At 41.4% G+C, this 17,866-nt stretch overlaps 1 protein-coding gene across 1 annotated transcript; it reads left to right on the top strand.

Moving 5' to 3' along the window:
• Window positions 1-5,716: 5,716 nt before the first annotated feature.
• On the top strand, window positions 5,717-17,293 carry LOC117266469 (methyltransferase-like protein 27). Its single transcript, XM_078171355.1, has 6 exons — window positions 5,717-5,738; window positions 11,505-11,636; window positions 12,103-12,231; window positions 15,807-15,942; window positions 16,053-16,145; window positions 16,913-17,293. The coding sequence occupies exons 2-6, from the start codon at window positions 11,520-11,522 to the stop codon at window positions 17,152-17,154; spliced, it is 717 nt and encodes a 238-aa protein (XP_078027481.1). The 5' UTR covers window positions 5,717-5,738; window positions 11,505-11,519; the 3' UTR covers window positions 17,155-17,293.
• The last annotated feature ends 573 nt before the right edge of the window (window positions 17,294-17,866 follow it).

The following is a 17,866-nucleotide window of genomic DNA, read 5'->3' as shown; positions in this document are numbered from 1 at the left end:
ACATTCACAGATGAACTTTATTAATTAATCTGGGCAATCTCACCTCCATCCCTGCTTTGCAGCATTCCTTTTTTTAGTAAAGAGACTCATTTTTAATCCGTAGATCGATTAACTGCTTTGTTTTTTCTTCTGTCCCTGTGAACACATAATTATATATTTTTTAAAAATCGTGAGAATGGGATGAGGAATTTTTTAGACAGTTTTAAATAGTTCATTTAAGCATATGGACGTGGAGGTTTTCATCTTTTGACACCAAATATTCTGTGAGTTTGTTTGAGACTGTAAAGTCAGTGTGAGGAAAACAAATGTGTGTGTTTGATCTAAAATATTTTACAAAGTAGAAAGACGGAACTGTTACATTTGTACGTTGTTTCCTCCATTGTGATGTTGCGCTTCCTGCTGGGCTCATCAGAAGCCTGCGCTGATGCACACTCGCTATCTAAGGGCTGAGCAGTCCACTCGCACTCAGCGATAATTGGTTTGGGACAGCCCTTAATATGGCGAAGCTCCGCGTGACCGCGCAAACGGAGGGGGAGTGAATAGGGCGAGGGGATAGGGGCCGGTTTGGGATTGGGCCACAGTAGCGCTGTGGGCAGACAGGAAGCGGAAGTGAAGTGTAAAAACGTCAAACTAAAATCCAAGAGGGTAGAATCATATATATATATATATATATATATATATATATATGATATTTATGGGTAGAATGGTCATTCTATTAAAAATGTAACACCCAACATTATGCAAGCACAGAATCTAATAAAATAAATGAATAGGCCTATATGAAATATATTTTATCCAAAAAATGTGTGATATACTATTTAGTTGCGTCGTGTGAATTAATAGCCTAATTAATTACATATGTGGAAATAGCCTGTGTCGTCCTTTGTTAACCATTTCACATACAGATGTGACTCATTTCAATGCCGCAGCCACAGTGAAGCGGGTGAAATAATTGATCCAGGAGTAGCTGCAGTGCGCAACAACAACCAGCAGGTGGCACATGTGAGCAGTTGAGATGTAGCGTCCAACTGAAACTGTTTGAGAATTAGCAGTACTGTTATATTTTCTGCCGGACCTGTACAGTATACTTACTCGTTACACAGTCTTAATTTCATAAAGGACATTTATACTATGATATTTAAACCAACCATCCGTATTATGAAACATGAAAATAAACTTTTAGCTTCTGAAGTATTTATTTAGACAGTTCTGATTGAGCTCAGGATTTATCAGGAGGACGCTGCTTTACTCCAAACAGTTTCACTGTACAGTATGAACCTGAACTGTGTGTGACCTTTTGGATGTGTAGAAGAACACAGAACATTAATTAACATTAGATCCTGATACATTAGATCCAGATAGGCTAATTAATGAAGTTAGGCTACTGTGTCTCGTGCGTAAATGCGCACAGTGGGGAGACGCACGTATCGTTTCTACTGCGGTTGCATCTCTGCAGGTATTTAATAAACTCAAACATTTTTTGGGGAGGGGGTGTTTAATAGTCAGCACTCCCACACCTCCAACTGAAATCATGTTCTCGCAATTATGAGTTCACCCGCTAATTTATGCACCATTTATGAACCACATTCACAACCAAATGTATTTCCCTGCACAACGAAGAATGAAAAATTAACCATCACAGCAGTATCGACACTTTTCTTGATAGAACAGAGTGTAAGGACACAGCTTTCTGTAGAATGTGCAGATTTGGGTTTTCGTCAGCTGATCGGTACTGAACTAACAATGACTGTAGAATATAATAAGCCTCCCGCCCCATGTGTGTATATGTGTGTAGCTTTGAATTTGATATGGTGTCTTCTGTGTGTTTTTTGCTTTGTATTGTTTGTTGTTGTGCTGTTGTATGTTTTGATTGTGGGGGACTGCGGATGCAAATTAGCTTTGAGCTAATTCTGGTGCAGGGCATCTTTTATGTTAAAAATTGTACACTGTCCCAATTTTTATGACTAGTAGGCTATATTTTATAGAAAACAATAGCCTAACCCAAAGATTACAATAAATTAAATGGTATTACAAATTAAGCTATTTTCTAAAAGTTTACTACCTACTAGAATCCCACGTCCTGTGTTAAATAGGCCTACAATGTATCTTAACTATTTACAATGAAGCTTGATTCTGCACCCCCACATCCCATTAGCCCGTATGTGAATGTTTACCGTTCCTATGGCAACAAGTGACAGCTGACGTTAGCGTTAGTTAGCTTAGCTCAATCGTCCGACAAACAATAACCCATAAAATTACAATTCAACATATTTTAACAAAATCAACCACAGCTAGCAACAGTTACAGTCCTTACAACCTTAGCTAATGTGTTGTCACATGTTCGATTGTCAAAATGAAAGTAATAACAGCTTAAATCCCTGAGAAACTACACTAGCATTAGTGATGGTTGCATCCACTCGTATGCAGTTACCTTACGTTATAGTTCCCTCAAACAATATCACGAAGCACAATACAAACCAAATAAACAAATTATCTATTAAGGGTACACTACTGATAAAATCTGAAGGTGCTTAGGTGACATTTACCCACCTGAAAGAATAAATTAAAACATTTTGCTGGTCTTACTCTAAACTGCCAACTCTCGTGCCTTTACTCAAATCAGTTAGGCTATGCTTTAAATTGAATGGGGGGCATCTGTATCGTATCTGTAAAGATACAAAATCGATATCATATGCATAAAATAATGTCACAATTTAGCGGGCGGATACACATATTACCCTAGGCTATATGTCACACATACATTTGCAGTTCTACATCATGACACTGTTGAGGGAGATCATTAGGCTAAATAATAGAGGACCTGACACTTACCCTTTTGTAAATATCATAGTATAAATGTCCTTTATGAAATTAAGACTGTGTAACGAGTAAGTATACTGTACAGGTCCGGCAGAAAATATAACAGTACTGCTAATTCTCAAACAGTTTCAGTTGGACGCTACATCTCAACTGCTCACATGTGCCACCTGCTGGTTGTTGTTGCGCACTGCAGCTACTCCTGGATCAATTATTTCACCCGCTTCACTGTGGCTGCGGCATTGAAATGAGTCACATCTGTATGTGAAATGGTTAACAAAGGACGACACAGGCTATTTCCACATATGTAATTAATTAGGCTATTAATTCACACTACGCAACTAAATAGTATATCACACATTTTTTGGATAAAATATACTTCATATAGGCCTATTCATTTATTTTATTAGATTCTGTGCTTGCATAATTTTGGGTGTTACATTTTTAATAGAACGGCCATTCTACCCATGAATATCATATGTATATATATATATATATATATATATATATATATATATATATATATATATGATTCTACCCTCTTGGATTTTATTTTGACGTTTTTACACTTCACTTCCGCTTCCTGTCTGCCCACCGCGCTACTGTCTGTCCCAAATGAGAAATGAAAAAAGGAATTTGCAAAAACCAAAATTGTTTTTCTGTTTTTTCGTGTGGAAACAAACAAGGAATAGATCACGTGACTTCGTTTTTCGTTTTTGGTTTTAAATTGAGAAACAAAAAAAACATGTGACTCCATGGGTTGTTTCATTCTTAATTCCAAAACGAATAAGGAGAAAAGGAATATTCAATAACGAAAAAACGGCTCGGTTTTGATTGATTTTTCGTTTTTTGATTCTGACATCAAAAACGGTTTTCTGACATAAAAATGTTTTTTCCGTTCTTCGTTTTGAAAGAAATATCAAAATAACGTTTTTTTATTTGTCAATTAGAAACGAATTACGAATTATCCAAAGATATCTAGACCGAGGAGGAAGAAAGAGACTTACCTGCATCGTAACAGAATTTACAGTACAAGAACACTCAAAGCAGACAGCACAAAATGTGATTGGGCCAGCCCAGTGTCAATTAAGAAAACATACCATTAGGCTGGACTACCTGTATTTTTGTTTGGTTGGACCAAAAAAGAGGTAGAAAGAGACGGTTGTGTCGGCCCAAAAGGCTCCTTGGCCCACCTGCCCAGTGTGCCAGATGCTATGTGTTTTTAATGTACGCTGTTTTTGATTGCCTTGCCCCTGCATGATGTGTGTATCATTACTCTCCCTAAACTCAAATTTGGCACTGTGACTCAGAGCTCACCTGTCAGACAGAATGTTCCTCATCAAATGGAGAGATTAACAAAAACAGGTTTGAACCAGTTCCTGATCCAGTCATGTGAAAGGAGAGAAAAATAAAGGATGATGTTAAATAAATATTCCTCCTACTGAGTCAGAGATGATAAATGTTTAGACTGATCTCTCAGTGGAAGCTGATGTCCTAAATTGCACTTATGGTGAACTGTTAATCTGCAGTAATAAAGCAGTCTTGCACACAGAGGAGCAAACATCTGAAGCATTTATTGATCACCCAAAACCAAATAAGCCAAACAACCAAGTCAGGTCATTATAGGGGCCAACCCTGAGGGTTACAAGAGTAAGAGAAGAGGACCATACATTTTCCTGTGTGCGCAGCTTCAGCCAATCAAAAGTCAGCAGCTCAGTTCTCGTCCTCCAGATCTAACTGTTGAATCTCTGTCTGAAACTTCACACAAGTTTTTCAGGACCAGGACACAGACCCAGAGCGGGTCCGGGGAGGCAGCGGCTGAGCAGGAGCTGGATGATTCCTGGGACACGAGAAACACAAGGGAAGCACGAGCGATACACACTGAAATCTACACAAACTGGAAGTCGGCCTGACGTGAGTTACCGCTTGGTGAACTGTAACGATCTGGCGGAGAATGACCGGAGAGCCGGAGTATTAGAGCTGAGTGGTGATGAGGTGATGAGTTCCAGGTGTGCGCCCTGCAGCCGCTGCCTGCGCCAGGGACCCGCCCCTAGAAGAGAGTGAGACACACAAGGGAGGGAGCGGAGAAACACAGGCGTGGATATGACACTTAAGAGCGTTCTTAAGAAGCTCTTAGAGCTAAGAGCGATCTGGGAAATGCAGCCATTATCTTATCTTACTGTGACATCAGATCTCACCTGTCTGACAGGATATTCCTGATCAAATGGAGACATTTACAAACAAAGGTTTGGAACTATTCCTGATTCAGTCAGTGGAGACAGAAATGAGGGATGATGTTAAATAAATATTCCTCCTACTGAGACAGAGATGATAAATATTTAGACTGATCGCAGAACAACTATTACTGATCTCTCAGTGGAAGCTGATGTCCTAATTCACACTGATGGTGAACTGTTAACCTGCAGTAATAAAGGAGTTATAAAACGACACATCTGAGCAATGACCACAGATGAGCAAACATCTCAGAATCAGAATCAGAATCCGTTTTATTGCCAAGTAGGTTTTCACATACAAGGAATTTGGCTTGGTGCATTGGTGCATAACAAAGAATATAAAATATATGAAAAATATAGAGTAATTAGGAGCATGTGTATAAAAAGGAAATACTATAAGCAATTAAATATAAAATCTGAATGCAAATAACAATAATAATAGTAATGTAAAACATATAAAAAGTATGTCTGAAGCATTTATTGGTTATCCGAAACTAAACAAACCAGAAAACCAAGTCAGGTCATTATAGGGGCCAACCCTGAGGGTTATAAGAGTAAGAGAGAGAAGAGGACCATACATGTTCCTGTGTGCACCGCTTCAGCTGGTCAGCAGCTCAGTTCTCCTCCTCCAGATCTAACTGTTGAATCTCTGTCTGAAACTACACATTGGTTTGGATTCATCTGCAGGTGAGTAGAAGCTGTTTTAATGCTGTTTTAATATTCAGGTTGGATTCATGTACTCATGTTTTTACTTATAGGAATTAAAACTACTAATAAAACTGCAAGTGGCACTCCCAGGTACAAGACATTTCTCTGCCAACAGACGGAAGCAGCTGGTTTAATTTTTGTCTCAAGTAGTCACACAGTTATGGGGTGCCGTTTTGCCACATTTAGCTTCAAACAATGTTTAAAAAAGTATTGTGAATTTTTTAACGTCACCTTTTACCACATTTACAGCAATATTTGTTAACTTAGAAATATATTAAATAGTTAAATCTAAATATTAAATGTGGCACCTAAATGTTAAATGTTAACTCTAAATATTAAATCTAAATCTAAATGTTAAATCTAAATGCTAAATCTAAATCTAAATGTTAAATCTAAATATTAAATCTAAATCTAAATGTTAAATCTAAATGCTAAATATAAATGTTAAATCTAAATGTTAAATCTAAATATTAAATCTAAATCTAAATCTAAATGTTAAATCTAAATGCTAAATATAAATCTAAATGTTAAATGTTAAATCTAAATGTTCTGGGTGAAACTAAAAATTTAGCTAATATGCAAATTCACACTGCCGGTCACCAGAAGTACTAAAATAAAAGCTCGAGATGGTCAGACTGTGTTTATAGAAACAAATAATGAATTAAAACCAACTTATCGGGGGAAATGAACACTTGAACATACATTAGCGTGATAATAACTACCTAAAATAACAAAAAAACATGTTTGGAGAAATTTTATTTGACGTGTACTTTGAGTTGTTAGTGTCCCTTCGGAGGGAATCACCTTGTTGTTTACAAATACTTCCGGGTAGAAAACCAGCGGAGTTTAGCTACATGTATATATGCATATCTCACATTTTTCACGTCACTATATCACCGTTTAGACTAATCTGGTGTTTGTAAAGTCTATAAACACAATGATTGAACAAACATTACAACTCAAAGTACACGTCAAATAAAATTTCTCCAAACATGTTTCTTGTTATTTTAGGTAGTTATTATCACGCTAATGTATGTTCAAGTGTTCATTTCCCCCGATAAGTTGGTTTTAATTCGTTATTTGATTCTATAAACACAGTCTGACCATCTCAAGCTTTTATTTTGGTACTTCCGGTGACCGGCAGTGTGAATTTGCATATTAGCTAAATTTTTAGTTTCACCCAGAACATTTAGATTTAACATTTAACATTTAGATTTATATTTAGCATTTAGATTTAACATTTAGATTTAGATTTAGATTTAACATTTAGATTTAGATTTAATATTTAGATTTAACATTTAGATATAGATTTATATTAGCATTTAGATTTAACATTTAGATTTAGATTTAATATTTAGATTTAACATTTAGATTTAGATTTAATATTTAGATTTAACATTTAACATTTAGGTGCCACTTTTAATATCTAGATTTAACTATTTAATATATTTCTAAGTTAACAAATATTGCTGTAAATGTGGTAAAAGGTGATGTTAAAAAATTCACAACACTTTTTTAAACATTGTTTGAAGCTAAATGTGGCAAAATGTTGATGTTATTTTCAGCGTGAGACACTTTACAAACGGCACCCCATATCCAGCTGTTTCATTATTACAGTTCAAGGCAAGGCAGCTGTTATGGGTTGAGTTTTTAATGCATGTTTTGTGGCTGCTCTTGTGTTGTGTTTTCTTTCTGTTCTCCTGTCCTTCCATGAGCTGCAGGGCTGGTGTGGGGCGGAGGTGGGGCTGACCAACCTTTCCACCACGGGCGGCGAGGCACACCTGGTTTCCATTTTACCTCATCTACCTCACTATAAAGCCGGCTCTGACTTCACTTCGGTGCCAGATAATTCTGTCGCGTTCGTTGGGAAGGGGAGGTGTCGCAGCACAGACACTGGGGGGCGCGCACGCAGCCACATTTGGGCGCATCGCATCACCCTCCCATGCTACATTGCGACGAAGGGGGGGGGGGGCAAGAAGGCGTTGAGTTGGAGGGGGTGTGCATGTTATATGTGTCTTCATGTGTGTGTGTGTAAGTCCATGTACTTCATCTCCACTCAGTCCCAACCCATTGTCTCTGCCGTCTGATAACTGATGACGAAGACACGGCCGTTGCCGTGGAGACGACCTCGGAGAGTTCTGATCCAGAAACAAAGTTCACTGGGGGGGGGGGGGGGGGGGGGGGGCATCTTGTCTGGAACATCCAGGAGAGGTAAACGGCCTTGGGAGAGCTGGTTATCTCGGGGAGCCAATGAAGATAACAATTGTTTTGGGTCAGGCCGACACTGCAATTTTTTCGTCTGCCTTTGAGTCTCTCTGAGTCTCCCGGTGGCTTGCTTCCAATATGTCCGAATTGGTGGCCAGTTTCAGCCAAGCCGAGCTGACAACTTCTCCAAGTTGGCATCCATCTTGCGAAGGAGTTCAGGAGTCGCATCCAGCTTGCGATTGAACTCACATATCGCTTGAGTCTGAGTGTTGACAGCCCTGCACATTCCCCCTTTGTAAGGGGTTATCGGGGGATGTAAAAGACGAGTTGGCGGTACGAGATGAAACTGCGTCATTAAACAAGCTCATTGATTTAGCTATTCGTCTGGATAACAGAATGAGGGAAAGAGACAGGGAGAGAACAGATAGGCAGAGGCCCCGTGCTTTCACCCCCACTCCATTCAGCCATGCATCCGCTAGTTCCTCTTACTCACCACCCCTGCCGACCTCCAGCGCTTCTCGCCCCAGCGTTGCAGCCCCAGGGTCCGAAGAAGAGCCGATGCAGTTGGAAGGAGCATGTCTGACTCCGGCGGAAAGACAACGGCGCCTGCGCAACCAGCTCTGCATCTACTGTGGTCGGGAGGGCCATTTCTTGGCTCAGTGTTCAGAGTTGCCAAAAGACCGGGCTCATCAGTAGGCGAGGGGGCGCTGATGAGCCAAACCACCACTTCCACAACCTCCTCAGGCCGCCTACAAGTTAAGGTGTATGTTGCACCATGCTCAACAGACTACTCCAGTGCAGATTTTGGTGGATTCAGGGGCGGACGACAACTTAATTGACACAGACTTTGTTACATGCAATAGCCTTCCACTGATAAAGCTAGATTCACCTAGGGAGGTCCGGGCCATTGATGGCAAGTTACTGGTGGTCATCACTCACAAGACTGAACTCATGAAGCTGACTTTTTCTGGTAACCACCATGAATTTACTGAGCTATATGTAATTTCTTCTCCTCTGACTTCCATTGTGCTCGGGTTACCTTGGCTAAAAAGACACAACCCACACATAGACTGGGCCACAGCCACCATTCGTAGTTGGAGTAGCTTGCCATGCTCACTGCCTACACTCCGCCATTCCGGAGAGAAACCCCAGTGGTGTAAGTGCACCTGAGAACACTGACTTGACCTCGGTCCCCAGTGAATATCATGACTTACGGGAAGTTTTCAGTAAGGACCGAGCCCTGTCACTCCCTCCTCACCGACCTTACAATTGTGGCATAGACTTGCTCCCAGGTGCACCTCTCCCCACAAAAAAAGACTTTACAACATCTCAAAACCTGAAAAAGAATCCATGGAAAAATATATTAACGACTCTTTAGCTGCAGGTCTCATCCGCTCCTCTTCATCTCCGGTGGGAGCCGGTTTCTTCTTCATGGAGAAAAAGACTCTACGGCCCTGCATCGACTACACAGGTTTGAATGAAATCACTGTGAAAAACAAATATCCGCTCCCCCTCATAGACTCAGCTTTTGGTCCTCTCCATGAAGCAACCATTTTCTCAAAACTGAACTTGAGAAACGCCTACCATCTGGTCAGAATCAGAGAGGGGGACGAGTGGAAAACTGCGTTCAACACACATCTGGGACATTTTGAGTATTTAGTCATGCCTTTTGGTTTAACTAATGCACCTGCAGTATTTCAGGCTCTGGTAAATGATGTGTTGAGAGATCTGTAAAACAAAACCTGCTGGTCTCCTGTTGCCTTCACCTGTTCCTCATCGTCCCTGGTCCCACGTAGCAGTCGACTTCGTCACCGGACTTCCACCTTCAGAGGGAAACACCACGATACTCACCACAGTGGACCGTTTTTCCAAGGCGGTTCATTTTGTCCCTCTCCCCAAGCTCCTGTCAGCCTTGGAAACAGCCAACCTGCTTGTGCAACATGTTTTCTGCCTCCATGGCATCCCCCAGGACATCGTGTCTGACAGAGGCCCCCAGTTCACCTCCCAGGTATGGAAGGCCTTCTGTTGCACCTTGGGCACCACAATCAGCCTCTCGTCAGGGTACCACCCACAGTCCAACGGTCAGACGGCGCGAGCCAACCAGGACCTGGAGTCCGCATTGCGGTGCGTGGCTTCCCGTCTCCCAGCCTCCTGGTGCTCTCACCTACCATGGGTGGAATATTCCCACAACTCCATGGTTAGCTCTGCGACAGGGATGCCACCTTTCATGGTGACCCACAGTTTTCAACCTCCCCTATTCCCCAGCCAGGAACTCGAGGTGGCAGTCCCTTGGTCCAGGCCCAGTTCCGTTGAGCCCGCTGGGTCTGGCAGGAAGCCAGAGCCGCTCTGGAGAGGACTACGGTCCGGAACTGGCGGATTCCCGGAAAATGGCTCCCAGGTTAATCTGACCCTACCCTGTGGATCGCATCATCAATCCCAGTGCCGTCTGACTAAAGCTTCCCGCAGCACTCAAGGTTCACCCCGTATTCCACGTCTCGCTCCTAAAACCGGTGGTTGACAGTTCCCTGCACCCTCCTGCCGATCCCCCCCAAATGTAGCAAAGATTTAGTGAGGCTGACAGAGAGGTGACTAGAGGTATGCGTTCCTGACCACCAAAGTTTCTTGCTTGACTCTTAGTTATAAGAGAGGGGGATTCAAGGTGAGAGCTGACACTAGGTCTTTCTTTCTGTGCCCAAAGACAATTATGTCAGTCTTATCTCGGTTGAGTTGGAGAAAATTTTGATACATCCAATCATTGATTTGCTCAATACAGTGACACTGGTTTATTCTACAGGTCTATAATCACCTGGTGAAAGGGATATGTATATTTGCGTGTTATCTGCATAATTATGGTCGGCTAATTTAATATTTTGTATGATTTGGCCTAACAGAAGCATATAGAGATAAAACAAGGGGGTTCCCAAAATGGAGCCCTGTGGGACGCCACATGTCACAGCCATCTGCTCTGACTATAATTATGAATCGAGACAAAGTACTTCCTCTCATGAAGATATGACTTGAATCAATTAAGGACAGTTCCAGTGAGTCTGACCCACTTTTCTAGTCTTTATAACAAATGGTTCGCTCCACTGTGTCAAAAGCAGCACTTAAATCCAACAGCACTAAAACAGAGACTTTGCCTGAGTCAGTGTTCAGGCGATTGTCATTTATTACCTCTATGAGTGCAGTCTCAGTGCTGTGATGGCGCTGTGAAATGAGACCTTTTGTGACTCGGCCGGTGGGCGGGGCTTGGTACTCCAGTTGGCTGAATCCAACTTCCCCATTTTCAGAACTGCAAAGCAGTGGAGCCTAAAAGTGTTTTCTGCTGAGAGAATATTTTGAACTCTTGATTGGATAACTGCTGCTGGATAAAATCATCTATGACGCTGAACAGAAAGGTAAAACCATGTGAGGAACAACATCTTTAGTGTGTCAGAGAGCTCCTGTGAAGTGACTTAACATTGACTCCTGTCACAGTGTTTTTTTGTCTGACTATAAAATCTCATGTAATCATGTCCATGGTCTGTCTCTTTGTGGCAGGTTCATCACCTCATCATGTCGGTCCCTTGCAGAACTCAGACTGATGCGAGGGTTGCTTTTCAATCCTGTAAAAGTTCTGATCCAAAAGATCGAGTTGAGTTCTACGACAACTGGGTAGAAAACTATGAAAAGGTCAGTTTCAATGAGCCGCTCTCTGCTCAGGTCTGATGAGGACTTAATAGAGCTGTGAAATCAATATTTGTTTATTCATCACTGCAGCTCTATGGAGCTTTTTGGCCTCTTTGAACTCCTAGTTTTGCTTTTGCTGGTGGAGACCAAAAACAGAGCTAAAAAACTGAGCTTGTTTGTTTGTTTGTTTGTTTGTTTGTTTTTACAAGGACAATGTACAGCACTAAACATCACTGTAAATAATAGTGTTTGCTAGGCAAGAGGCTCATTTGTTGTTCAGATGATAAATCCATCCATTAAAATATTAAACAAGAGAAGATATTATTAACCGGGGGGGCTATTCAGATATTTCTCTTAACTGAAAGTACCACAGAGTAAATATACTCTGTTGCAAGTAAAGGTCCTGAAAATATTCAACCCTGCAGCAAAAACCACTTCCAACTGGAGAATTTCACTTTTTAAAAAACAGGATGTCACCCTGTTGAGCTACAGAGCACCACAGCTGGCAGTAGACTTCCTGTCTGAAAACTTCTCTGGGAGTCCTGAAGAAGCTCAGATTCTGGACGTCGCCTGTGGGACCGGATTGGTCACTAAACTGGTGAGACTGTGGCTTTAGAATCAAAGATCTGATCATTTTGAAAGTCCAACAGTGGTAATCGATTAAACCAAGCAGACAGGAAAGTCTGAGTTTCAGGTGATACAACAGCAGAAAATCACACTGATTGATCTGCTTAAAGCGGCTGTGATTTCCTGTACAATATGCATTTGTCATACACCGCCATACTGGTGCACAGATGAATCAGCTGCTGCAACTCTTCAGCAGGTAGCAAAATATATTATAATCTTCGCTGTGAAGAGCAATATGGTCAGGACAACCTGTGATAAGTGCATTGAGAGGAGACCCATATTAAGAACGAACCCTTCTTACGAACATTTAACTTCATAAAACAAGAAAAAATAACCCACAACTATCTCACTTTCTACACAGTTTGTAACACTAAGCCAATCAGGCACCAGACGTCAGTATGATATTCAGAAAGACATTGGACTTTTATGATGGACAGATGTCAAATTTTGGTTGGAATGAAAGTTGGGTTGACGATATTTTACATGTCCAATGACATTAGAATCTCAGGTTGTGTGGATGTTAACATTATGAAAGTTTCGCAGATGTTGGGTTTGTTCTCCACACCTTACGACTAAATGTTGTTACTCTACGTCAAAAGAGCATGAGACATTTGGAAGACAAAGATTTTGGATACTGAGCAACACAACTTAAAACCAAAAAAACGTCATCTGTCGTCTGTAATCTATGTCTGTGAAATTAGTCACCCAACATCACACCCTAAATTCAACCAAATATCACCATCGAACAGTGAGGGTGGCCCGCTGGGAGAATTGTACATTTACAAAATTACACTGCTGAACGGCAGGCTGGGTACAGCTCACCAGCTAGCCAGTTAGTAGAACAGTCTGTTGACAGCTTGGAGAGGCTCCGTCACTACAGTACATCCAAGATCAGAAAAGAGAGCGTAGCTGTCACTATTGTTGGGGTCAACATATATTTAAATAATTTAAATAATTTAAATAATTTCCCCTCGGGGATCAATAAAGTATTTCTGATTCTGATTCTGATTCTGATATTTACCTCACTCGGCGGCACCATAAATGTTGGGGTCAACACACTAGGCTTCACATGGAGGCACCAAATATGTTGGGGTTTAATTGGCTATCGTAAATAATTAATAATTATTATTAATAATTATTAATTATGTTAAATAATGTGACTTAATTAACATTAAATCACCTCGTGGGGCACCATTCCTGTGAAGGGAAAAATGATAGCGAGTTAAAGATATCAGTCTCATAAAACAGGCTAAACTAGTAATTTGGAGTTTGATTAATAATTAAATTAATGACAACAATCAAAATTAACAGTAATGCCTGAAGGATTTCGGAGTTCTTGACGCAGCAGAGGTTGACTATTCATTCCCTCTTGTGCAACATTAAACAGACAGCAGGCATGATTCCAAAGAATTATATTTATTCACAAACTAGCAAAGCAAACCAAAACACACAAATTTTAACTAACTATATACAAGCTTGGTGTGTGTGTGTGTGTGTGTGTGTGTGTGAGAGCGAGAGAGAGAAAGAAGAGAAAGAAGAGAAAGACAAAGGCGGGTGTGGTGATCAAAGAGCCGTTTGGCCTACAAAACAAAATGGCTGACAACAGAGAACTACCAAAATGGCCGAATCAAGGCTGGCTTCAGGGGGAGGTATTTGCAAGGCTATTCAAGAGAAGGCTGAGACACGGGGTCAAACATGGGGGGACTGCACATGCGCAGTAAAATCTGGTCTGCACTTCCTCAAAGGCTCAGTAGATGGCGTGAGACCACGGAATAAGGGGGATGTGCATGCATGTCATTTTCACAGCTTATTACTGGACTGTCACTGGTGGCCTGCATTGTGGGTGAGAATGACAGAGATGCAATTCGGACAACTTCAGGCAGCCGCCGTCCAAATGTCCAAGCAGACCGCACCAAGCGCACTCCTTGATCGCCTGAGCGGATCCTGCGTTTTTTATCTAGCGCCCCTGCTGTCACCCTCCAACATCGCAGCTCAAGTTACACTGCGCATGTGCAATCCCCCCATGTTTGACCCCGTGTCTCAGCCTTCTCTTGAATAGCCTTGGGTATTTGTCTGACTGTGTGGTCAGGACAAAGACAAAGGAAAAGAAGCAGGAACTTTGAGATGCCTGTTTGGGTGTAGCTCTGTTGAAAGCCTATTTGTTAATGAGTCTATGTCAATGTGACGTGTGTTGCAAACGGTCTGGATTAGTGCAGAGATTGTTTAGTTGGGTGCAAGAATCTGTTTGTGAACAGTATTAGCAAACTAAACACTTAGCTTTGGCGAAGCCAACTAATCAATGACCTCACTGCAAACTATCACAACAATAACTCAATGAACAGCATCAAATCACATACAACAAGTTAAACAGTCTTGCTTAGCCTGTAAAGCTGTGATGAAGCTATGCCCAGTTGTTATGTTACCGATCCTTGAGTGGATGGAAGAAAGAGTCACTTGGTGGTGTGCTGCTTTGTTAGCCGGCAGAAGAAGGCTGGGAAGATGGTTCCAGGTGCAGTCTTTTTGGGTCCTTTGTTCCAGAGGTACTGATCCGAGGAAGCCAGTCGCTCGGGGTCCTTGCAGAATTAGACACTGGGTGCTAACTCACTTAGTTCCTTGTTGCTGGAAAGCTAGTTGCAAAACCTTGTGTTTGCAAGAGAGTCTGTGATCAGTTGCCCTCCCTTTAGTGGTTTGGGGCTATGGAACCAGGGTCTAGGCTTCTGGGCTGTTCCAGGCCCAACCAGAGAGAGATGGGAGCTGTTGAAGCTCCAGGGCAAGAAGAGGAAGAGATCTGTGGAAGGGAGCACAGATCTACAGATGCCTGTGACATCAGAGTCACATGTCACTGTAAAGGTCCAATCAAGTTTTGGGACTTGAGTCTCACTGAGGTGTGAGGTGAGATCTCCTGTGGAGATGGGTGTCGCATAGCTCTTTGTTTGAAGACAAAGAGCATGCAGAGGAAAAAGCCTTTAAATTGTCCAGTGATGATTTTACCAAATGATAAATCATCTGTGGTCCTGTGAATCCCAACACTACTGAAAAGATGTTCAAATAAAAAATCCAATCAAATTTTGACCTCAAAATTGAACCAACCTGCCTTCTTACTAGGCCGCCCGGGACTGCTTCCTTGTTTACTCCACTCAGTGCATTGGTCACGTGATCGCAGCTTTTTAAATTACATGGGCTTTGTATGAATTTGGGTGCACAACTTTTAGTAGGAAAACACATGAACAGTTTGTGAGCGCAGCCTGACTCTTGAAAGTAGAAAAAGCAACTATAAAGCCATAAAAAAGAAGGGAAAAAAACCCCCAGATATACCGTCAAACTGCCAAAATCTTCAAAAAATTCTTAGTCATACAGCCCACCATTAAGTTTCACTGCACTGATATTAAATTACAGAATTCCTTCCAGGACAGTGTGTATGGAATCATGAGGGAATTATGGACCAGTGAAATAAAGTGTGATCCTGAATGTATTCACCTGTAAGTTCTGATCAGTTTTTATGATTCAGTGTTAATGTTGACTGCATTCTTCTTCTTGTGTTTATAGATGGTTAAACGGGGCTTCAGGCATTTTGTGGGAGTGGATGGCAGTAAAGGCATGCTGGAACAAGCTGCAAAAACTGGCCTCTATCAGGACCTCAAACTGGCCCTACTGGGACCAGAACCACTGCCTGCACCGACTGGTACACTACACTCACAATGCATACACTCACTGCTCATCTTTGAGTGTTAAAACAATGACTTCTGGAAACTAAACCTGGCTCTTCTTCCTCCTTCTTTTTCCTGGTTTCAGATACGTTTGATGTGGTTATCGTCACCGGTGGTATGGATGCTGGTTTCATACCGGTCAGTGCTGTCAGGGAGTTCTGCGATGCTGCCAAACCAGGTAACTAGCTCCAGATAAGCAGATGTAGCATTTTAGTCTGGTTTCAGACCTCTGAATCAACAACCACCAAGACTGTGATGACCACAGGAGTTGAGGGGGACACTGAGGTTGTTGGGGCCATATGGAGCCTGAAGGGAAGACCTGCAGACAGAACTCAGGGCTGAAAAAGCAAATTCAAACCAGTGTCTTTCCTCAGGTCACTGATGACTTTTCCAATATTAGACCAAGACCACCAATCCTTCAGGGTTGGGTTTAGAAACTGAGTGTCCAAACAGAGCCATGAAAAACATCCAGTACACTATAAATACCACGAGCAAATATTGCAGATATAACAAAAAAAATCACTGGTGAACATTTTACAAGTATGTTCAGACAGAACATTTCATGACATTGCTGAAAAATCATTTATTCATTATGTTGATAAAGAAACATTATTACAGCTAGAAGCTGTAAATTTGTAGAATATAGATATAATTTCTAGGAGACAAAGTCTTGTGTTGTCTCGTCTCGTCTCATCTTGTCAGTGTTCAGTCAGTCAATAGATGGTGAAGTGACCTGATGAGGTACATAAAGCACCAGATTTACTGTAGATAAGACAAAGTAAAGCTTCTGATGCTCTTGGAGCTCTAACAGTCTGTTAGAGTTGGAATCTGTGTTTTTTAAATGGTTGTGTTAATCTCATGTGTGAGTATTTAGAAGGGTTTTACAAATAATATGCTTCCTCCAGTATAAAACTAACTATAACTAAATACATTGTTTGTCTACAGGAGGTTTTGTCTGCATTTCGAGAGGTGACCACACAACAACACCATCAATCGAATACAGGAAGGAACTGGAGAGAGAGCTGCAGCTGATGGAGGACGAGGGACTGTGGAGTCCAGTAGGAGTCAAAGAGACGGACAAATACATGGAAAACCCACATCTGAATGCTGAGAGAGTCAAGGACCTGCAGCAGGAGGAGCGATACATTAGCGGGAGAGTTTATCTCTACAAGAAATCCATCCATTAAAATCAGAAGTTATGGCAACATTAAAGAGAAAATAAAGGGGCATCTTACGGCTGAGTTAAAATAAATGTGGATTATACATAATGCAGAGCAACCCAATGTAAAGTAAGTCAGAAATAAACATTTTTCAATAAATACTGAACATGTAGTGTCATTTTTGTCGTTGAAAGTTAAAGCTGCATTAGTTGAGTTTTTGTCCGCTTGTTTTCAGCAGAGCAGTTTGAAAACACATTTTATAAAGTAGCTGTGGCTAATATTAGAGCTGCCTACTTACACACCCATCATTCAAAAAGCAAGTCTAAAATAAGTTCATAAATACCATTTTGTGTGTGTGTGTGTGTGTGTGTGTGTGTGAGACTGAGGAGACTTATCCATTCGTGATCAACCATACATATCTGTATCTGGACAGCCTCTTTTGTATTACAGGCAGACTTTCTAACTACCGCCCCCTGAGTCTCCGTAACCATGGCAACGGAGATACTGCAGGTCCTTCCTCCTTGCTGCTGTGAGACTTAACGAGCACACCACAGGACAATCATCACTCATGTGCATTATCTGTATCTGTTTATACCAACTGTGAAATATATCTGCACATGATACGTGCAGTAACGTAAATTCTGCCACTCAGCCTGTCTGTTTATTTACTATATCTTGCTTTTATTCTTTACTGCTTACAATCACTCAGGTGCAGTATCACTTTTGTCAAACTGTGCAA

This window comes from Epinephelus lanceolatus, chromosome 10 (assembly GCF_041903045.1).
Source record: "Epinephelus lanceolatus isolate andai-2023 chromosome 10, ASM4190304v1, whole genome shotgun sequence".
NCBI lineage: Eukaryota > Metazoa > Chordata > Actinopteri > Perciformes > Serranidae > Epinephelus > Epinephelus lanceolatus.
The sequence above is the reverse complement of the archived record's forward strand: the minus strand, read 5'-3'. Positions and strand labels throughout refer to the sequence as shown.